Raw genomic sequence first — 24,998 nt, forward strand, 5'->3', positions numbered from 1 at the left:
ACTATTCAATAAGAATAAGTAGAGCTATTGTAGTCACCTGATCGCCTGCATCGGAGTCGTTGTAACCACTTATGTTAAAGTTTTTGTAATACCTTAAATATTTTCAAAGTCCATTAACATATGGCTTTGAAACTTTGCACACTTGTTCACCATCATGACTCCAACCTGTAGACAGGAGGAGGTAACTCTATCAAGCATTTTGACAGAATTATGCCCCTTTTTTATGCCACCGCAGCATCTGCGATGCGGTGGCATATAGCGATTCACCTGTGTGTGTGTTTGTTTGTGTGTGTGTGTGTTATATAGATTATATAGTGAACTTAAAAAATCTTCTTGTGAAAAACCACTAGTCCAATTTCAACCAAACTTGGCAGGATTGATCCTTGGGTGAAGGGGTTCCAAAGTTGTTCAAAGAATTTCATTCCATACAGAAATCTGGTTGCCATGGCAACCAAAAGGAATTATAAGAATAAATTTAAAAAATCTTCTTGTAAAGACCCAAAAGGCCTAGGGCTAAGATATTTTGCATAAGGCATTGTCTGGTAGACCTCTACCAAGATTGTTCAAATTAAAGCCCTGGGGTCAAAATCGGCCCCGCCCCGGGGGTCATTGATTTTCACTATATGTACATATAGTAAAAACTTAAAATACCTTCTTGTAAAGACGGAAAAGGCCTAGAGCTTAGATTTTTTGCATAAGGCATTGATTGGTTGACCTCTACCAAGATTGTTCAAATTATAGCCCTGGGGTCAAAATCAGCCCCGCCCCGTGGCAACCAAAAGGAATTATAAGAATAAATTTAAAAAATCTTCTTGTAAAGACCCAAAAGGCCTAGAGCTTAGATATTTTGCATAAGGCATTGTCTGGTAGACCTCTACCAAGATTGTTCAAATTATAGCCCTGGGGTCAAAATCGGCCCCGCCCCGGGGGTCATTGATTTTCACTATATGTACTTATAGTAAAAACTTAAAATACCTTCTTGTAAAGACCGAAAAGGCCTAGAGCTTAGATTTTTTGCATAAGGCATTGTCTGGTAGACCTCTACTAAGATTGTTCAAATTATAGCCCTGGGGTCAAAATCGGCCCCGCCCCGAAGGTCATTGCTTTTCACTATATGTACATATAGTAAAAACTTAAAATACCTTCTTTTAAAGACCCAAAAGGCCTAGAGCTTAGATATTTTGCATAAGGCATTGTCTGGTAGACCTCTACCCAGATTGTTCAAATTATAGCCCTTGGGTCAAAAGCGGCCCCGCCGGGGGGTCATTAGTTTTCCTTATATGTATATAGTAAAAACTAATAGTATGAAAAAAACTTTAAAAAAATTTCTTCTAGCAATTGACAAATGCTAGAGGTTAGGTATTTTGCATGAAACATTGTGAAGTGAACTTCTAGCAAGATTGTTCAAATTATAGCCCTGGGGTCAAAATTGCCCCTGCCCCGGGGGTCATTGATCTTCAATATATTCTTATAGTAAAAAATCTTATTGTCTGAAGGTACAAGGCTAAGAGCTTTAATATTTTTTAAATGATATCATCTATAGGAACTCTACCAAAGTTGTTCAAATTTTGCCTCTAGTGTCAAAATAAGCCCCGCCCAGGGGGCCATAGGTTTTCCTTATATGTATATAAAAATCATCTTCTTTAAATTTACAAAGACTAGAGTTAAGATATTTTGCATGAAACATTATGTAGTGAACCTCTAGCAAGATTGTACAAATTATAGCCCTGGGGTCAAAATTGGCCCAACCCCCAGGGGTCATTGATTTTCACTATGTACATATAGTAAAAAAACTAAAAAAATCCTCTTGTCTGAAGGTACAAGGCTTAGAGCTTTGATTTTGGTATATAATATCATCTATGGGTCCTCTACTAAAGTTGTTTTAATTATGCCCCTAGTGTTAAAATTGCCCTGCCCCAGAGGAGATAGTTTTCCTTATATGTATAAAGTAAAAACTTGAAAAATCTTCTTCTCTGAATTGAAAAATCTTCTTCTCTGAATTGACAAAGGCTAGAGGTTAAATATATGGCATGAGACTTTGCGAAGTGAACCTTTACCGAGATTGTTCAAATTATAGCCCTGAGGTCAAAATTTGTTCCGCCAGGGGGTCATTGATTTTCATTATGTACATATAGTAAAAAATATATTTTTATCTGAAGGTACAAGGCATAGAGCTTTGATGTTTGCTATATAATATCATCTATAGGTCCTCTTCCAAAGTTGTTCAAATTTTTCCCCTGGTGTCAAAATTGACCCTGCCCGGGGGCAGTGATTCTCATTATGTACACATAGTAAAAACAGAAAATAAAACAAATGTTTTCTGAATGGGAGAAAGCTACAGCTTAGATATTTGACTTGAAATGTTGTTTGGTGACTTGTATCAAGATTGTTTTGAATGAAACCCTTGGGTCCAAAATTTTGCTTGCCCAAGGGACAGTGACCTACTTTCTTGTCCTTTGATGTACAGCAATGAAATTTTGACCATGTGCACAGTTTTAGTTGTAAAATTGAAATTTTGATATCAGGTGACCTAGATTTTGATGATGTGACCTACTTTCTTGTCCTTTGATGTACAGCTATGAAATTTGAACCATGTGCACAGATTAAGACATAAAGTGAACTTTGATTTCAGCTGACCTAGATTTTGACAAAGTGTCTTACTGTGTTGTTCTTTGATGTAGTCATGAAATTTAGGCTGTGTGAAATATGACCTTCACCACCAAATTCACTAGACTTGAGTGCATTGATATATTCCTACTCTGATCTTTTATTGAGTTAACAACAGATTTAACCACTAATCTGATAATAAGAATAAGATAGGTCAGGGATCTATGCATTATGACAATCTTCAAAATTGTATAGAAACAAAAAAAATCTGTTCAGACACTACTATTTAGTGTTGTATTAATGCGGTGGCATAGCATTTTTCTCAAATGCAATCTTGTTTTACTTAGAATTTACGTTAAAGTTTTTGTAAAACCTCTAATATTTTCAAAGTCCATTGACATATGGCCTTGAAACTTTGCACACTTGTTCACTATCATGACCCCAATTTGTAAACAGGAGGTGGTAACTCTTTCAAGCATTTTGACAGAATTATGTCCCTTTCTGACTTAGAATTTACTTTAAAAGTTTTTGTAATACCTCAAATATTTTCAAAGTTCATAAGTTTTTCAAACATGTTGAAATTTTATACTTTCTTTGACAGCATTATAAATAGGACTCTCTCCAATGCCTATAACTGTAATATGGATTTAAAGAAAAAATTTGCCTTTTTCTTTACTGAGAAAATTTTACCTTTTAATCAGGCTTTTTTTACTTTCAAGCACTAAGAATAGTCGAGCGTCGCTGTCTTACCGACAGCTCTTGTTGGGTTTTGTTTGATACTAGTCAGTTTACTGAGGAAAGTAAGAATTATAACTTTTTACAGTATTTCTGTTCTTATCTTTATATTTTTACTTGAACACCTGAATTGTATGCTTTTTTATTTGCCAAGAATGTGCAATGCAAATGTTTTTATCAAATGTTTGTAATTTTTAACGGTTTCTCATATAATTTGTACTGCACCAGTTTTACCTGAGGGGACTTTAGCTCTAATCTCTGTCAGTTCCGAAAATATGCTACCTATGATAGCCTGAAAAGAACTAAAGCCCGAAACTTTGCAAGTGGGTAGAGAGTTTTAAAACTTTTGTAATAGTTTGTCAAAATAAAATATACTGTAGAACAGTTTAAAACTGTGCTTCTTTTGATTTTTTAACTCCTAGCATCAGATTTTAATCACTAGCTTGTTACGTGTATAAAGCACTTACAGGTTTAAATCAAATCATTTGGGACCATTGAAATAGTTTAAATAGCTACTGCGAGGCCTTGCGATAGGTATTACATGCGCACGCGATAGTATTACGTGGCAATTCAATAACTATTAGGTGCGCACATGATAGCATTACGTGACTCATGTAATGCTGTCCTGTGGCCAAGTTATACTTTCACATGCGCACGCAATAGTTATTGCATGGCCACACAGTAGCTATCGCGTGAGCACATAATAATTTATCATGTTGCCACGTAATATTATCGCGTGTGCACGTAATAGATAACAATATTTCCTATGTCCCCTTCATGCCATCGTAGTTTGGAAATGAGAAGGAAATGTCTAGAAAACCTCATCAGAATAAATGGTGTAACACTGTTTTCAACACCGTTTTTAAGATACCATCTAAAATGGTTAATAACCCTCATATCACCTCCGAACTAAAAAAAACCCTGTATATAGTGGTCACCTGTTTATAGTAGCCACTTCATATTGTGACATAGCTGACCATTCTTGACATGTTATGCTGTAATATACCAGACTGTAGACTAAGTATACAAGACCCGTACACTCATACATTGTCATAGTAGTCTAAGGTGCATAGGAAATCCATTACTGGTAATGAAACATCAAAATAAGATTAACATATACTGAATACATAATGAGAAAGCCATTGAACATTTTCCTAATATAATCTAAATGTGCTGTAAAGCGGACTTGAGAATACATACTGGAGAGAATAGAAATATCTAAAACAAAAATATTACAATATTGCAATACGTTATGAAGAATACATACTAGTGAGATGCAGTGCATCCTATAGAGGGAACTGAACACATACATATCCAACATAATAGGACAATGCATTGTAGAAAGAATTTGTGTAACACATCAACAAAAGCATCATAATTTATAATGAATTCAAAATACAACCAGAGAGAATGGGAATATACTGCAAAGCCAAAGAGGATTTGAGTGTGCATACAAGAGGTTCACCAAATTCTGATGAGCTGTCTTGAGAGTACATTCAATTTCAATGTTAGCTCGACTTTTCGAAGAATAAGGAGAGCTATTCAAGTCACCCCAGCTCTGCGTTAGCATCGGCGTTGGTGTAATTTTAATATTAAAGTTTTGATACACCCCCATTTATTTTCAAATTCTCTTGAAATATTGTTCTGAAACATTCCACACTTTTTAACCATTATGATCCCAATCAAAAGACAAACGAATGTAACTCTATCAAGCATTTCATCAAAATTATGCGCCTTTTTCCACATAGAAAAATGATAAATTCATGACAAAGTTTTGGTATAACCCCAAATGTTATTTAAGTGCTTTCAGTTATATCAGGCGGAAAATTACCTAACCAATGTTTCTACTAGAAACCCATCCTCCGCAAGTAACTGCCAACTTTTCCCACATAAAGACACTTGGTAAAAACGGGGTTTCAGACCCACGCCCCTATCAGTGAGACGCTTTTTGATTACAAAAATCTGGAAACAAAGAGATCCCTCGGAAGCATTAATCACAACAAAATTACAAGAGAATTGCAGACTCGGTTTGATTGAGTCTGTACATGAGGGATAATGAATAAGTGCAACATCCCTCACGCCCCTAGCACCGGCTTGAGCGGTACTCAATTCTCAATAATGATCCCGAAGGACCAGAAAAATATAACAACACTGAAGTGAAGTACGGGGCAACTTTTTACAGCTGCCACACAGCACTTGACACCTGCTGTTGTGATGTATAAAAATCTGGAAACAAGTCGGCGACTGAACCAAAGTGCAATGAGATATTGCTTTGATACTTTGCACTGTTCTTTGAAATCATGATTCAAAGCTTTAGACAGGGGCAGGTAACTCTGTCGTACATTTTGTCACAAATATGCCTCATATTCGACTTAGCATATTATACTATCGAGCACTGAGAATAGTCGAACGCGCGCTGTCAAGTGACAGCTTTTGTTTACACGAGTTGTGGTACTTGTTTTGGTAATGTAACGATTCGCCACATTAACGATTCGTCACATTACGCTATGCGCTACACAATCTTTTTACAATATTAAATAACGTAGAACTGCCAATATATCAGAAATGTAAGCTATTTGATTCATTGGTATCGCCCATCTTAAATTTCGGATCGGAAATATGGGGTATGCACCCTGCTAACGATATTGAGCATGTTCACACGAACTTCCTGCGCCGTATGTTAAGTGTAAAAAAAATTTACAAACTTAAATGCACTCTATGGAGAATTAGCTAGAATACCTATGTCCGTAACACGCTTTCGAAAGAGAACGGTATTTGGAAGTTATAACTGACCAAAGGTTTAAAAATGCTTTAGCCCGCTTCAGAACCTCTTCTCATAGACTTAATATAGAAATCGGAAGATATAACAATGTGCTGCGAGATCAAAGGGTCTGTTTATCATGCAACATGAATATATTAGAGAATGAATACCATTTTCTGTTAGTTTGCCCCAAATATAGAGAACTAAGGCGTAAATATTTGAAGAACTATTATTGTCACTGGCCTACGTTAACGAAATTTAAAAATCTTATGTCTTCTACATCAAACGCAACTATTATAAGTTTGTCGAAATTTATATATTTTGCAACAAAATTACGTGTCTCCTAATCATAACTTTATGTATATGAATTGTTTTTTTAGGTAAACAGAGATATACATCAATACATCAATACACTTCATTATACTGTATAGTTTAAAATTAACACAGTGTCGCCGTATATTATTGTAATTGTTTATGTTATCACATAAAATCTTACTTCGTAAAATGTTTAGAAAAAATACTATGTATTTGTCTTTACAGTACTCTTCTGTAAATGATATAAACATGCATGTCTTTCTATTATCACTGAACTGGTTATATTTTGTATGGCTATAAACTTGTTATTTGTTTTATGCCAATAAAATTATTTGAGTTGTTGAGTTGAGTTGAATTTTCATAATGAACGCATGTTTTTTTTGTTTTGTTTTTTTGCAATACCTGTTTTTTTATATTTGGCATGTATATACATCAATAAAAATATTAATTGACATATATTACCGTGCATATCGAGTATCGCAGGAATGTGCAAATAAGTTAACGTAAAAGTAACGCCGAATCTGTGCAACGCTATTCCCCAAACTAATAACACGTGTACAGTAAGGAAATGAACCCAAACATTTGATTCTAAATCAAATTTAAGGAAATGAATTAGCCCATACGGCAACTACATTATACTTTAACTAGCATTACAATTATTTTCTGGAATATGTTTACTTCTTTAAATCAAAGACAACCTGGTTGCCGTTTTAAATTGAAGGTGACTTTTGTGTTTTCGTAAAATAAATATGTACATTTAAAACATTATGGTTTCATATTTTGTATGTAGGTCTAAGACATTTGTCAAACTGCACGTGTCGTTTAACGATAGAAGGAAGCTGGTAAAAATTTTTTAGCTACTTTTAATGAGATAACCGCCGTTGCTTCAGTTCTTCATTCACGAATTCGGCGTTACCTCGTAAAATGGCATCAATTACGTCTTTTCTGCTAAATTAAGTGTAATATGACAGGAATAGATTGGAAAATGTCTCAGGTACACCGAATATAAAAAAAAACATAATTAAGAGCACAGGAACCCGAAAATTTTATCCAAAAACAAACAAACAAAAAATAACGATTTAAAAAAAAAAATCCCGTATATATATACTATAAAAAAGTTTTTGTAGTATATATATGCACGGATTTATATGTCATATAAACCCGTGATATATGGGATTTTTTTTAAATCACTATTTTTTGTTTTGGATAGAATTTTTGGGTTCTTGTAAATAAAAGATTGCTTACGTATTGTTATCAAAATGCTTAAAATTGAAAAATCTGCGCTGGGCCATAACTTCACATTACTTATATTAATTTAGAAACATTATTATTGTCCTTGTCGAATTATTTAAAAAAATGTTGATAAAATTGAACTAGGACTAGTCAAACTAAGAAAATTATTGTTATAATCATACTGTGGCGAATCGTTATTTGACTGTGGCGAATCGTTATGTGGCGAATCGTTATTGTGGCGAATCGTTACTAATTCCTTGTTTTATGCATGTATTAACAAAGCTATCACCAAGATATTTAGTCTAGTGGCAGAGAAACGGACAGACCGATGGTCCAAATGATTTGATTCCGTAATTTCCGCTAACCTTATAATAATCAAACAATAAGACTAACTGATTATTGACTACAAGTGCTGGATAAGTCAAGTTTGATAATGAAGGAAAGCATTTAAAAACATTTCCATGACAGAGTTTATTTAATGAAATTGATGAACACGAACAAAATAGACATTAAAGAAAGACATTGTACATATATACAACATTTCACTGAAATAATCAAGCTGGCATGAATAATAATGCTTTCTGGACACAGTTTCACATTTTAGACTGTTTAAAATATTAAAGGAGTAAATGAGTTGCAACAAAACGATACTCGAGTAAATAAAAACAAGATATCTTTCTAGAAATGTCAGTATTAAATTAATTTTGATGTTCGCTGTTGCAAGTTTGTAAACAATGTTTAAAAATGTTTCTTATAAAGTATCCAGTAGCTTATTTAAAATTTTTAAACATAGTACAATTTAAAACAACGGTGTTTTCAACACAATAGCTTTTCGAATGTCCTCCTTAAAACGATTCGTCAAATTACTATTGATGTGTGAATAGAGAATCTATTTCGTCACAGTATTTTTCGAAAAAGTACAGAAATGTTCTGTAAGCTTCGATAAACTTCTTTATGGAATACATCTTTGGTTAATTTCGGGTAGAACTATGTTTTAATATTCTTTAAATATGCTGCTAGATCAAAAGAAAAAATACCCTAAGCACTGCGGTGCATCTATCGGAGCGATTCCCTGACGTTTTAAAGTTACGAAGTTTAAAAAATATTTTTCAACAGTGGACTCTCAAGGAAACGTTATATAATGTTCAGTATATAATGGTTTTTGACCAACAGAATATAAGGATGTGTAAGTAAGCATTATGAAAACAGCTTTTATTAGATCCCTGATGAACCTAATATCTCAAAAGGTTCCAAGGTTTAAAATAGTTTAAATATACATGTATGCCCTATAAGCATTTCGTTTTCCTTCTTTGTTACTTTATAGGTTATTAAGGTATTCTGATAATTCTTTAAATAAACGAATAGCGCTGTCAAGAGTGTGTGGCTCTGTCCTTGCCAGTTATTTCTTCAAGCAGCTTTACAACCGAACGTTGGACACTTGGTTGTATACATTTGAGCAATAATATCGATGTCATTAACTTCACATGGAAGTGGATATCCACAGTTAACACCATTATAAATTTTAGGCTGATAGTACAACACATTGGGTGACACACCACTGGGGCACTCGTTTTGAGGTTGACGACGAATTCGATGACAGTTACACATGTTTACTATTTCATCAAGATCTCTTTGTATTAAAAACATAAAACAGAATCAACACATTCAGTGGGAACGGGGTCACCGTCATGCAAGTATCCAGAGTCGCGAAGATCTTTAAACAGATTTTTCCAAAACGTTGTGAAATTATTATTTAAAACACCCCAGAAACTTTCTATTCGTTGGTTTAATGTTGATCTTCCATACAAGAAGCATTTTCTTCCAGACATAAGATCTCCGTGGTGGTATCGTTAAGCAATTTGAAGATCCCGAATCACACAGTTTTCTGTGCCTAAATCAGCTCGAACAATCATCAGAACTTGACGAATCGTCTTGATATAATTGAGGTAATACCTGACAACTATCTTTGGGTCATTATTAGTATAAGCAGCTTGTTACCACATAATCTTTCTCGAATAGCCGTCTATAGTTTTGTTATGCAAAATGGCTTAAATTTATCGTAACCATCTATGTGAATAATAATATTCTTTTGGTCCCTTGTTGATATAAGTAGTCGATGATTTGACCTTAAGGAAACACCAGATAGATCAATTGCTTTTAATATACGCCTGACAGTGTATTGAGTCGCATTCACTTTGTTTGCTGACTTCAGTATTCTCCATATTGTACGGTATCCGGCATTTGCGAGACCTCTTCTGTGTAGCTTTCTTATCTCATTTAATACAGTCATCTGGAATTGGCGAAGAAAGACCATTTCGCCTTAGTCCTAATCGTTGGCAGATATATTATCTTAACTGTCGTAGAGTCATCGCAACATTATGTGTAACAAGAACCCACAAATCTCCTTCCACGTGTATCCTAGTCGGAAGTAGTATGTGACAAGCTCATCCCTGAACGGATTGGCCGTAACCCCAGTTAATACAGCTTCCACACTCGGATGTTGGACAGAATACAGACATATATACGCCTGATATGTAAAGATAAAGAATGTCCGGCAAGCAATTATATTATATTGGTGACATATTGTATCATATATAATTTGAAAACATTTGAAATCACATACTTTACTTGAATAAACAATCAATCAATCAATCAGTCATTAATCAAGGATAATTTCTTACCAAAATTATCAGAAAATGGAGCACTTCCATTGTAAAATCCTGTAAGAAGCGAGCGTATCGATCTATACTTTTTTTATAATGAATTATATTACCATTAGTGTTGCTGAAATATTGTACACAAGCGAGTTATTTTACGAATTCATATAAAAGTAAAAAGCTTGTGATATATTTTTTGTGAACAAAGGGGTAAAAAATATTGATTACTTCAAAAGCTGTTAGAGCTCCAAGAGTTTTGTTTTGAACAAGAGTTTGCTTAAACCAAGTTATGGTATTTGTCCAACCATTTTATGTTTGCCAATGAATTAGAAATTCATTTTTGTTTGAAGCTTTTTTATGTCCCCGGCATATAGTAATCGCACTGTACGGCTTTCCGCCCATTCGATAATCATGTCATTGCTTCATCTCTGAAACGACTTGGGGGATTTCACTGAAACTTAACAAGATTGTTTGACACCATGCCTAGTTGTGCATACTCCCTTGATTTTGCGCTTGACTTTTTTGTGCACAGTAATGGCCCCTTAATGCTTATTTTCTTAGTAAAATTAGCTTGTCCTCTCTTCATCTCCAAAACCGCCTGGCTCATTGAAACTTCAAAGGATTTTTTGTCACTAGGCCTAGTTTTGCATACTCCCTTGATTTTCCCTTTGATTTTTTGGTGGCGCACATTTATTTCCCCTTAATGCTTAATTTTTGTAGTAAAATTAGCTTGTCCTCGCTTCATCTCCAAACCGCTGGGGGGGGGGGGGGGGGTTTAAGTAAAACTTCACCATGTCTAGTTGTGCAAACATGCATACACTTTTTTCTGCTTGAATTTCTGTCTGGCACAGTTATGGTCCCTTAATGCTTAATTTTCAGGTAAAATAAGCCTGTCCTTGCTTCATCTCTAAAACCGATGGGGGGATTTCAGTAAAACTTCACAGGATTGTTTGCCACCAAGCATAGTTGTGCATACTCCCTTGATTTGCCGCTTGATTATTTTTTGCACAGTTATGGCCTCTTAACGTTCAATTTTTTAGTAAATAAGCTTCTTTTATTAAAATTTAACCTATTTCTCCTACACTTCTAATGGAAATTTTAGAAATGATATTTATCAAAGGCGGTTATTGGTATTTTGGCAAACATTTGGCATGTTATGTCAAAGCATTCTTTGGGGGCATAAGTCACTTTTCAGTGACAGCTCTTGTTTCTTTTGTGCTTTTTAGTACATACTTTGATTAAAAGTATCTTTTGAACTGTAACTGTTTACTTGTTTCTTCTGTGCAAATTAACATTTTTTGCATTACATTGTATTAGTGCAGTTACGGATCATAAAGTGGTGAATTTTGTATGCTTTGCTGGGAAAAAGTACTAATTGTTAGGACCTTGTACTGATGTATTTGTCAATTTAATTCCAAATATTTGTTGATCAATTTACTTCTAACAGCTTTATTACGTGTCAGGAATACATTTTGTTTCAAAATTTTCAAAATTTTGGTGTTTAAATTGTTGATAAAAGTATTAAATATTTTGTTCTGCAACTGCTTATGATACATTGTCATAGCAACCAAGTTACACATGTGTGGAACATGTACCAAAATCCTTATATTTATGTTTCGTACATTTTTTTGTGTCACCAGACTGTTGTCGGTATTACTTGCGTCAGTGGCAGGGGTATCCCTTTTCCCTTGTCTGGGGCATTACTCTAAACAATAGCTAGGCCAAGTTTGAATCTGAGTTATGCGGGATAAAAACTAGGTCACAAGGCTAAATCTTAGAAAGAGCATGTTTATACTCTAAAAGTCACAATTTTAGTCGAATGTTGATGACATTTAGACACCATGTTTGTCTAGACAATATCTAGGCAAAGTTCAAATGTGGGTCATGTTGGAATAAAACTAAGACACTAGGTCAAATATTGATTGGCAAAACTTTGTTATCACTCTAGAAGCCACAACATAAGTCCAATCTTGGTGAGGTTTGGTCACAATTTTGTCCTATCAATATCTAGAAAAAGTCCAAATAAGGGTCTTGTTTGTTATAAATCTAGGTCACTTTGGCAAATTTTAGGCAAAACTTGTCTAAATGCAAAATGTCGCAATTCTGGTCTAATCTGGGTGAAACTATGTCACAATTTTCCTCATGTCAAAATCTATATGAGATTTCAATCTTGGTCTCATGAGGTCAAAAGCCCGGTCCCTATGTCAAATATAAGAAAATGTTTGTGAATGATGTTCTCAGGGGAGTAACCCAGGACCCCCGGGGTCCTCTTACAGTTATCTTTTGTCCAAGTTTAGAGTAATAACGGGATAAATAAACTGTTTGATAATTTTTTTTCATAAAAATAATAAAGAATTGATTATGAGCTTTCTCTCTTTCTTATCATGTAAAGGTTTTCTTAAAAAATGGCAATGTCTATCCACAATTGTATGTTCTTCTGAAACATGGTTTGCAAGGTACATGTCATTGTGAAACCAGATTAAAAACTTGCATGGATATTTATGCACACAGTGCCATGAAAATCATGAATGTCTTAAAATTCTTAACTTAATTTAGTATTTCTCCTTTTGAAAGTACAATGTATCAAAAACATTTAAGTTAACCAATGAGTACTACAGCAAAATTAATGGTCAACAGATACAAAAATTGAAATATTTATTCATTTTTGGGCAACAAGGTATCCATGTTTATCGTGCAAGCAAGGATGAAAATTGAAATGATCCAATAACAAAATGATGAGTAGAGCCCACAAACTTGTACTATGTGTGTATATGGGCGAACCCATTATAGGGCTGTAAATCAATGTCAATGTTAATGCTCACTTTCCACCTATGGTGCATGCGAGCTAATAAGACATTGTTCATGTTAATAGCCAATGTTTTATTCATTTGTCATTTATATATAGATTCCAAATGTTATAAACAATGTGTACTCAAATACATAAACTAACATTAGTCTCGTAATACTTTTACAACTGTGAGAAAAACTGTTTTTTCTAACAAATCAGAAAATATCGCCATTCATTCAAAAGTCATTAATTATTTCTGTAATAGCACAAAATAAATCAGTCGCTAAGTCGACCGTTTTCGGCCTTGGTATTTGGTCAGTTGGTAGACCACACACCTCTTCTAGAATTGGCAAGAATTCGTCTTTGCATCCGAATTTGGGTTTGGCTTTTGCATAGTCATTTTGTATACGAGTTATCACTTCAACATTGCATGGTAACGGAAGCGAATGATCGTACGAATGAAACACTTCTGGCTGGTGATACAAAACATCAGGAATACCACTTGGGACCTCAGAATTCCTTTGACGTCTAATTCTATGTAGGTTCCATACTTGAGTAAATTTGTCAAGATCGCGTTGTATGATAGGCAGAAAGCAAAATCTTAAAACTTCCAAATGTATTCTATCGTCCATGTTTAACATTCCTCTGTCCGTCATATCTTTAAAATGGTTTCTCCAAAACACACTGAAACTAGCCCGTAATGTGCCCCAAAACTGTTCAATTCTTTGATTCGAAGGAGATGTTCCTGTTAAGAAACTATTAACTGCAGCCATATTGTCAGAATGTTCATATCGTAGAGCAACCTGGATATCACGAACTATAACGTTTTCAGTCCCAGCATCCCCTCTAACAAGTCGTGGTACGCGTCCTATACGTTTTAGAAAGGTTAGATAATATCCGGCAATTATATGCGGGTTATTATTTGTATAACACGCTTCTAACCACAGTAATTTTCGAGAATAACCATCGATCGCCCCATGTATGCCTATTCCAAAGGGTTTAAGTTTGTCATATCCATCTAGATGTATAGCATAATTTGGTCCTCTATTAGTGTAAGTTCTGCGCCGTAAACGGTGACGAGCTCTCAAATTCACACCTTCGGGGTCACAAATTCTCAATAAACGTCTAACTATGTCTTGTGTCACATGTACAGTTGTTGAAGATTTGATCAGTTTCCAGACTGTCCTGTATCCACATTCACCGAAGCCCCTTTCAAGAATATTGGACAAAGCATGTATTATATCCGGTAACGAAATCGGCACATTCCGCCTTCGGAGTCGTAATCGTTTAAGGATCCGTTTCAACTGACGAAGACTCACTATGGTATTATGTGAAAATAGCAGAAAGCCACATATTTCTTTATATGTATAACCTTTTCCGTAGTAATACGTAATCGCAACATCTCTTTCATCGTTTGAAAGGACTGCCAATGCCCGTTCGATTTGAAGAAGTATCAGGCATAACCATATCTGAAATACACATACATATAACTTAGATAAAAAAAAATAACCTATGAACATTATTATAACTCTTTTTATCACATTATTCACGTTGCAGGAGTGTAATAAAGCCATTTAATAATCAAAGTGCTGAAAGCACTGTTGGGGCGCAAGTTGTTGCAAGATCGAGAATTTTAGAGCAATCTATTTAAGATGTTCCAAGCTGATATCATTACTACTTTCAACGCAGAATAAGTCCCATTTTTCTGAGTACAATATGAAAGTAATGCCCAAGACTCTTGACAAGAACCGGTTGATGCTCCCCGAGTATAGGTTTAGGACACAGAAAAATATACCTATTAAAGTGTCAGAGTAATGTCCCTGACATAGTTCAAAGTGTCAAAATGAACAAAGGACAATAACTCCAAAATTAAGCAAGGCAGAGTTATGGTTCCTTTGCGCTGCACTTCTATTAAATGAGATCAATCTACCTACAAACCTCTTATGGTCACAAAGTTCAAAGTAAAAAAATTACCAAAGGGCAATAACTCCAAAATTAGGCAAGGCAGAGTTAGTTATGGCTCTTTGCATTGTACTTCTATTCCATGAGATCTATCTACCTATAAAGTTTCATGTTGATATCTCTTATAGTTTTAGAATTATGTCACGGACAAAGTTGAAAGTGTGAAAATAAACAAAAAGCAATAACTCCAAAATAAGGCAAGGTAGAATAACGGTTCTTTTGCACTGCAAATATCTATCTACCTTCAAAGTTTCATGTTGATATCTGTTAAAGTGTTAGAATTATGCCCCGGACACAGTTCAAAGTGTAAAAATGAAAAAAGGGCAATAACTCCAAAATTAGACAAGACAGTTGTGGTTCTTTGGTACTGCACTTCTACACAATGAGATCTATCTACCTACAAAGTTTCATGTTGATATTTCTTATAGTTTTAGAGTTATGTCCCGGACAAAGTTCAAAGTGTAAAAATAAACAAAGGGCAATTATTCCAAAATGAGACAAGGCAGACCTACAGTTCTTGTGCATTGCACATCTACTTATTGAAATCTATCTACATGATCTACCTACAAAGTTTCATTTTGATACCTCTTGTTGTTTCAAAGTTATGTTTCGGACAAGAATAGTGGACGGACGAACAAAGCGGCGAATATACATTGTATGCTCACCTTTTGGGAAGCATAAAAATCATGTACTGAAAAGATACTAACAAACAAACCCAGCCAAAATGCACAGTTGAGATGATATATATCGTGAATAAACATTTCAAAATATAGCATTTGGAGTTGGTTTGGAAACGATATTCTGTCATGTTTTTTTAAAATTTTTTCTTTAAACCAATTTTCATGCCAAGGACTTCCATATACATGTGAACTGAAATATATCACACACAAATCAGTGTTCTTACTGTATAAGTAATGATTATATAAATAAAAAGTTTAACAGTCAACAAAATAAGTATAAAACAAAAACCATGTAAACAAACTTATTTCTGAAGAAACATTTCAAGCATTATGCACAATACATGTGATAATGTTAATTGGAATGGATTCATGTTGTAATATAGTTGGCAAATAAAGAGCCACGTTCTAGCTGGGCCTTGCTAGGTCTTTTCTTACTTCAAATTCAATCTATATTTGACCTGTCAAGGGCATATAAGTTAAGGCCATAGTTGAATAAATTACCTTGTTCTTTCATAAGTGTTCTTATGTCCCAGAATGAACCAAATCAAAGATAAATAACAACTTGATGACAATTTAAGCAAATTCCAATTGTTTAACATTGAAGGCAATAGTCAGTTAAAGGTCAAAGTTATATCAGAATTATGTCGGCTTTGTCATATGTGTTCTTTTGTGCATGTATGAATCAAATAGGTGAACAAATATCAACGCTATGGCAATTTTAGCAAACTTACAATTTTAGCAAACTTCAAAAATTTGTTGTCAAATAATGTCAAGGCCATTTATGAATTATTAAACATGCCAGTTGTGCCAAATTATCAATTAAATCCATAAATATATAACAAAGTGATGACACTATCGGCTTAATTAAATATTTGTTTTTGACAGTCAGTTCCTTTATCGGTCAAGGTCATATTTAATTCCTAAATATGTCAGTTTTATTCTTTTGTCCAAGTATACTAATAGATAAAATAAATCCATAAATGAATAACAAAATAAAATTCTCTAATTTGACCTTAAGTGACAAGGTCAAGGTCAGGTAAAAACATAAAGATCAAGGTCAAGTTCAACTAAATATTCTTTGATGTCTTTACAGAAGGAAAGGTGCGTCTGTGACAGTCATGCTGGAAAGTAGCTATATAGGACCTTCACTGCAATAATATGACGTGAAAATAAAAAAATAACAAAGTTTTAGGGAATTGTGGCTAAAATTGCAAAATACAATAATTTTATCGCCAAGTTCATCTATGAGTCAATGTCAAGAAAAACTCACATACAACAAAGATAAAGAGATCAGGATATGTTTGTTAAACATGTATGCCCCCTATCGGCAGCCAATGTGTCATGTGGCCAGGTTAATGTGACTGACTTTTGACCTAGTAACCAAAAAAAAGTTGAGTTATTGGTCAGAAACCATTTTTAGTACAAGGATCTCTGACCTCTGACCCTTAAATCAATAGGGGTTATCTTCTGGCCAAGTCCAATGCACCTGTGAAGATTGAAGGTAAAAGGCCCAGGAGTTGTTGAGATATTGATCAGAGACCGTCTTTACCTACTATGTAAATGTAATCTTGACCTATGACCCTTTGACCCCAAAAATCCATTAAGGTCATTTTTTGACCAAAGCAAAGCATTATATAAGTTTAAATGTCTAGGTTCCATGGGATGTCGAGGTATTGATAGGAAACTGTTTTAACATACCAAGTCAATGTGACCTTAACCATTGACCCCTGACCCCAAAATCAATAGAGGTCATCTACTTGCCAAGACCAAGATTGTCAAGTTATTGATCTGAAACCTTTTTTTACCTACAAGTTCAAACATGAAAATGGATGGTGTAAAATAATTATTGTAACAAGTTCTAGAACAAAAAATATAAGAATATATATTATCGTTTTACGTACCAGCTTCATTCTTCAATGTTACGGCCATTCAAAAAGTGCAAGCGTTTTACTCAAGTCATAAGTTGTCCTATCGTTAGACGGCAACACATGGTGATACAATTTTGTTGTAATGTTGTTTGACATCTTGTTCTCTTTTGTACACTTTGTCGACTAAAAGTATGTCGACACGCATGTACCTGGTAGATCAGCATCTCGTTTGTCGATAAAATTATGTTGTAAAGTTGCGTTAATAATACGACATGATCACATGCCTTAAAAACTTTGTTGTCATATTTTAGACAACTTATATTTTTTTACTCTGTATGTTGACAATAAGTATGTCGACATCCGTGTTACTTCTAGTCGACACATATATTAATGTATGAAAGTCGGGATGCCGTATCTCGACATGATGACATATATTTTGTCAAAATGACATGGTATATATAAACTTGTCGTCGTAATTTTGACGACTTGTTGTGTTCTATAAGTCGAGGGAGACGACTTCATGTCTTCATAGGCGGGGGTACATTACAATAGCCTTGTCTTTTTGCCCAAATATGATGTAAAATTTCACATGTTTTATATGCTAAAATGACAAAAAAAATATTTATTTATTTTTACAAGATTTGCAAAAAAAATGGAAAGCTTAATTGAAAACCCCCGGGAAAAATTTCCGTGGTCCTTTATAATTTGTATTTGGTTTATGTTACATATATTAGGCACATGGCGATTTTTTTTGGGAAATTGAATTTACCCCCTAACCATTTTTTCGTATTTTAAATCGATGGTCGGGATGTTCACGTCTTTTTTTTAGGCGGGGGTACATTACACCTTTCCCGGCATGTTGACATATTTTTTGTCATAACCCTTTTCCGGGCATATTGGGGCGTCTTGGGGATATCCCCTAAATTTCACTATTTCCCCTTTAAAGTATTCAAAAAAGGGGTTTCAATTTAAAATGTCAAGGTATTGTTTACTGATGGGCCGGGGGGTTTTTTTTTTTCCTTTTTTTTTTTTTAACATTTTTATTAATCTCTCAGACCTTAAGTAAAACCCAAAAGGTTTTTTTTAATTTTAATTTATTTTAGGATTATTTTCTTTTAAAAATGCCAAAAAATTTAAAAGCAAAAAATATTTCCAATATTTCCAAAGGGTTTTTTTAAAAAAAAAAAAACTTTCACGGTTTAAAAGTAAATTTTATATTTTGCTCTAGACCAACCCAATTTTTACATGTTTTTAAGAAAATTAAGGCCAAACTTTAAAAAACAGCCCCTCCATTTTGGAAAATTTTTAGGGATATTTTTAAAAAAGGATTTTTACATTGGGAAATGGTCCCAAATAAGTGTTTTAAAAGTGGGTGGGGTTACGGATTACATTTTTATACATATTAAAAACATTTCATGTAAAACAATCATTTTGCTTGTTTAATTTTTACCTTATTGTCATTATTGGTTTTTTTTTAACAAATGAGCAATAGGAAAACATTTTTCATATGTTGATAATACTATAGATTATTTAGAGTTTTCCTCATTTCTGAAAAAAAGTCCTTCTTAATGGCAAAGATTTAGTTCAGAAAAAAAAAAAAAATCTCCCATAACTCATAAACCACACGTTTTAAAAATTTTGTTTAAAATTTTGCATACAGGTGACATTTAAGGCATATAAAACTGTCCTATGTTTGGTCAACTTGGACAGTTCCTTATAGTGCCCCATTAGGGGTGTACTACCTTAACTCAAAATGTCATTGATGTTAAGATGCAATGCTGTATAAAGACACGCATTATAAAACATTCAAATCTTACTTATTAAATTTTTTTTATTAACTTGATTTATAATTGACGACAGTGCAAATGTATCTTAGTTAGGATGGCTGTCAATTTTTGGAAGAAAATCAATTTCTTTCAATAAAAAAGACGCTTTGCTCGTGTTATATATTTGTTATGAAACTTTTACGGGTTAAATGGCCCGTATATAAACGATTGCAACAAAACATTAGCTAAGCGGTTCGGCAACAAAATGGCCAAACCTGTAAAAAAAAAAACAACAATAACAAAAAAACAAACAAAAAAAACCCGGTCATTAAACTTGTCAAAAATCTTTATAACTAATATTTTAACAAACGCTTGCAATATTATTAAAGGACATATAGGCAAAATTAAAGGATGTTTGACATGTTTTTTTAAAAAATTTCATTATTTTTTAATAGATAAAAAAATTTTAAACCCCAAAAAACTTAAGGGCACCCCAAATTTTATTTTCTGAAATTTATGAATTTCCTTTTTTTTTATTTTAAACCCCAAAACGGGCCAAAGACTGAAATTGGGGTTTTTCCCCGTTTAGGTACTATAACACAGTGACATTCAAAAAAAGAGATTGGTTTTTGTATTTAAAAAAGTATTTTTTGTTAATCCCTTTCGGGGAAATTTTTTTTATATGTTTTTTTTTACTTAATCAAAGGTTGGAAACCCCAAAACCTTTCTACCCAAAGGGAAATTTCCCAAAGGAAAGGGGAAAAAGGGAAATGGGAAATAAACTTTTATTTCCCCTAAAAAATAAAATTTTTTTTAAACAAAAAAAACATGGTTTCTCTGATATCAAAGTAAGAGAAGTGTTGTACTTCTATTTAAAAAAACAAGAGTAATGTCAAAAGGGTAAAAAACCCTCATTATGGACAAAAAATTGTATCCGGACCAAAACGCACTGCGTTGCAATCAAACTCGCCGCCGGCTTTGCGTTGTAATCACTTTTTGTTCAATTCTTTTATAAAAAGGAAAAATAACAATTTTCAAAAAGTTCAAAAAAATATGTTGTTTTGCTGCATTTTATCATACATGCCATGTAATGTTGGCGTATTTATGGGTGAATTTTGCACACATGTGTACATGTTTTAAGCAAAATTAGGCAAAAATGCGTCCCCTCCGTCAAACTGTACAGAAGTGATTGCACAAATGGCAATTAATTGCACCGGCACCGCCTGTGCGTGTGTAATTAAGTTGGAAAAGTACATACTGTGGGCCTCCAGTCTCACTAAGTGTTTACCAGTTTAAACATTAAAGAATAAAGCAAAATTCCGTCATAAGCTTACCGACAGCAGCAAACAGCCCATATTTTATCCACCGCTTCTGCGACGAAATTCTCCACCGCCGCTTCGATGACCCACCCGTGTCTGCGAAAGCTATTCACCAGTGTGATTATTATGTTCTTGGTTTATACAATTGTGTAAATCATTCTACTTTATTTTTACCCTTATGGTTTCTTTTATTGTGATTTGTTTTAAAAAATTTAACAGTCCCGCTTGAAAATTCGGTTATGCGTTATATTTATTCCTTTTAACAAATAATGACAATTTTGTTTCTTAGTTGTATGATTCTTTTATTTTTCTCGTATGTATGATACATTTTGATGCAGCAAAATTATATAAATATAAGACATATAATGCGTTTATTGCGGTAGCAGAAGGAAGGTTGCGGACATTACAAGAGCTCATATAAAAATCATACAGGTCCCTATTACAATACATACAAGACCAGGGAATTTGACAAACCATCAAGGGGCGCTCCAAAACCCAAGAAAAGCCCGCAAGCAACCCAAAATGAACTTTGTAGACATCTGGGTACCCGATTTCTTATAAACTTTTTAATGGTTATTTGGGTTTTTAAAAAGTTCGTATTCCCCCCATGAATTGGGGGGCGAAAGACCCTTGTTTATCATGAAACTTTTTAGCCCTGATAAAGATTTTTGGAAAATTTTTAAAAATGTTTTTTTTCCCCAAAGGGAAATTTAATTCTACCCAAAGTTTTAAAAATAATATCCAAAATATACAGGGCTATAATATCCAAAAAATAACCCCCTATATTGGTAAATTTTTTTTTATAAAAGGGGGATTTCTGGATATTTTCATTAAAAATTGGTCCCCCTTTGCTTTGGGAAATTTTTCAATTCATGTGGTATTTTCTTTGGAAAATCAACATAATAGTCAAAATGAGCAAAAGTCTGTTAATTGATTTATTTGGAGGTCAATCTACTATTTTAATGGACCTAGTCTTGACCCATCAGTGTGTTTACATGCCTATCAATAAACCATGTTAACATTGCAGACGAAGAATGATAATACTATGATAAATAATTCGTAAAAAATTGCCTACTTAAAGATTGCAATTAATTGTTCTAATATGTTTCCATTTCATTTTCTGCAAAATTATCCAGTTCGTTGCGACACCAATGACCGTTTCGGTAAACTAAAAACTACTTCTATAAATAGATTTTTCGGACTTTCACAATGTTCAGGTCATCATTCTATTTATAGGTAAAGCCAATAACGCACATAATAACCCACTGTGTACTACAAAATGATTAATAAAAAATACCGAAGAGCGCGATTAATTGACGGGATAAGATAATTTCATTTGAATATGTTTACATTGCGAAATTATCCAGTTCAACTATTCATTTTACATATCGCGACATTTCATTTTTGATTATCAAAACACTCATACCAATCGGAATGTTTGGCTATTATGGCCGACGAAAAGCGCTTCGAGAATTTGCAATTGCCTTTTCACAAAATATGATTTCGTTCTATAAGGGTGTCGCGCTTCGGCCGCGGACGCTAATGATACGTGTGGGGGTTTTTCGTTTATTATACTCGCCACCGGATTTGCCCATATGGGCGAGTCCTCCAGAGGAGTATTAGTCATAGTGCAATTACAGATACAGAAAGATGCCCCAATTCCAGAAGCTTCTTCTGTTTCTTTAGCGTGCCCAAATGTTTAAGCACCCATACACGGGACCTCGATTTAAAGTCTCATCCGAAAGACAAAGGACTGATTAGTAATTTTAGTTTGCCACCGCCCGGGAATCGAAACCCACAATGTCGAGATTACAAGTCTCACGCTCTAACCGATTTGCAAGCTATGCGGGTGGCCAATGATAAACCGACTTGTTTTACAGAGTATTTATATATAGGCCAGTGGATCAGACATGTAAAAAAAATGGTATTGGCCTACTTCGTAAAATGAGGGGGGGGAAACGCTTGCGACCGTCGTTAACGTTTCAAATTTCAAAGGTTTATACCGTCCGCCGGGTCACTTTACATGCAAATTGCATTAACGGCATAACATTATTTCATTTTGTTAATGCTTCTTGTTGCGGATATATTCCCGAATTTACGTTCCCCTGTATTTTATGTAAATGCATCTTACATGATATCCTCACATAGGTTCATATCGTGGGGTTAAATTATTAGGCATATGAAGACCATTACTATTGTATGTCCTGAAGATTTTTAAAATTTATTTCCATTTATTAGACATACATATACATTTATAAGGAGGATAAAAGCATTTGCTCTATTCACAGGACGCTGTTCATTTCCCCTACACTATAGTCTAGTTTAATGATGATGATAACGCCTTACCATCAATTCGTGCTTAATTTATAGGCGGTATTTGTATGCTCTATCCCATGATTCAAGTTATCGAATAAATATTTTTCAGTAGATCTATACAATAAATATTTTTAATTATACAATATAAATTTTCAAATTATACCACATACATATAGAAAATTATCGCACACAAATATTTTTTATGATTAACAAATATTTAGCAGGATTGAATAAATAGTGTGGTATAGAATATAAATAATAATAATATAATAATAATAATAATAATAATAAAATTATTATTATTATATTATTATTATTATTATAATTATATTTTATTATTATTATTATTATTATTATTGTATGCCAAACTTCTTAAGCACTTTTTTCATGCCACATTGACACGTTCAAAAGTATGTACAGTATAACTAAATAAATGATACAATATTTTAAAGAAAAAAAAAATTAAAACATCAATATTGCTCAAGTCACAAATTCAAATCAAATGTGAGTTATACAAAATAGAATATTGGATATAGAACAAAAAATTTAATTTATTGAATATTTAAAGCTTAACATGCCATAATATAGATATTCTTTACCTACTATTTTATAATGGAAGAAACTATCCTTTAAATTTTAGCATCGATATATCAATTATTTATGTAAAAATGGTCAATGAGATTTCCCAGATTTCTTTGTATATTTTAAAAATGACCAATGAGAACTTTTTCTTTATATTCAGTTTCTTGTCTGTAAATTATACAGGAAATGATTTTAGACCGGTCATTGACCGGAAAACATACCAGGCATAGCTGAGAGAACAAAGAAGGGACCATGTTTTATTTAAGTTATATAAGACACTTGTTAGTTTATTTCTTTCTGAAACTTCAAATGGAAATAGCCCTTTCGACCGTATGTCTGTACGTCTCGCCGAATAATATGCTAATGGTTATATCGATAAGTTATAGTCCTGATTTTTTTGTTTTTAATGTACGAGAGACTTAAATGTTTAAAATGTCTTTTAAATTAAAAGTTTTATCAGTTTTTTAATATTTTCAAACTAGTAGGAGGTTAAAAAAAAACCATTGTTTTAATTTTATTTCAATATGTATTAATGAGCCCCCCCCCCCCCCCCCCCCAAAAAAAAAAAGCAACAACAAATCAAAAGAAGCGTTGTGTTAAATTAAAGATAAATAAGGTTTCTGTTAAAGCTGTGGTCTTGTAATTTTTTTTAAGTTAATTATCAAAAACACTATAAAAATAGCATTTCGTGCCGTGGCGATTCTTATTCAGCTACCCTGAATTAATACACACTTGCTTATGTTAATTTAATATGTAATAAAATGTGATTTCTGATTCCTCTACTAAGACTCGGTTTTTTTGTTTAGAACCATACTTATTAATTTACTTGTTATCCTTAAATGAATCTCATGACAACTTAAAGAAATTATGAATGAGAATTGGTACTGTACGGAAAGGCCGTTGGGACTTTTCAACTTTCGTGAATTTCCCAATGACATTCTTCGTGAATTCAAAAGTTTTTAACATTGTGAAGTTCGTGTTTTCAACATACGAAATTCACGGATTTTACGATTTCAACTTCATAATTTCACGAATTAACATTCACTTGAACTTCATGATCTAAGATTCACTAATTCACAATTTCAACTTCATGAATTGAAATATTGAAACTCTCAATTCAGGGAAACCGTTTTGTCTTTTGTGCTGCAGCAGATATTAGAAAATTCACGACAATTTTGAATGAATTAATTACAAGTTGGTTCTACAAAGATTTATACCAGTTTATCTATATGATAGAAATGGAAAAAAAAAACCCAATACATATAACACGGAAATCGCAAAAAATTTATTTCAAAAGTATAGTTACTTTCACAATAAAAATAAATAAAAGATTGATTAGTAGAAGTATGAATGTTTTAATTCCGCAACTGTTATTGCATTATGTAACTTAAAAAAAAACATAAAAATGG

At 33.4% G+C, this 24,998-nt stretch overlaps 1 protein-coding gene across 1 annotated transcript; it reads right to left on the bottom strand.

Moving 5' to 3' along the window:
- Positions 1–7,685: 7,685 nt before the first annotated feature.
- Positions 7,686–18,138, bottom strand: LOC132717525 (uncharacterized). Its single transcript, XM_060701015.1, has 2 exons — positions 17,640–18,138; positions 7,686–14,565 (listed from the first exon to the last, which is right to left on the bottom strand). The coding sequence occupies exons 1-2, from the start codon at positions 17,646–17,648 to the stop codon at positions 13,333–13,335; spliced, it is 1,242 nt and encodes a 413-aa protein (XP_060556998.1). The 5' UTR covers positions 17,649–18,138; the 3' UTR covers positions 7,686–13,332.
- Positions 18,139–24,998: the final 6,860 nt, after the last annotated feature.

This window comes from Ruditapes philippinarum, unplaced genomic scaffold, assembly GCF_026571515.1.
Source record: "Ruditapes philippinarum isolate M1 unplaced genomic scaffold, ASM2657151v2 ctg6517_1_1_1_1, whole genome shotgun sequence".
In the NCBI taxonomy this organism is placed as follows: Eukaryota; Metazoa; Mollusca; class Bivalvia; order Venerida; family Veneridae; genus Ruditapes; species Ruditapes philippinarum.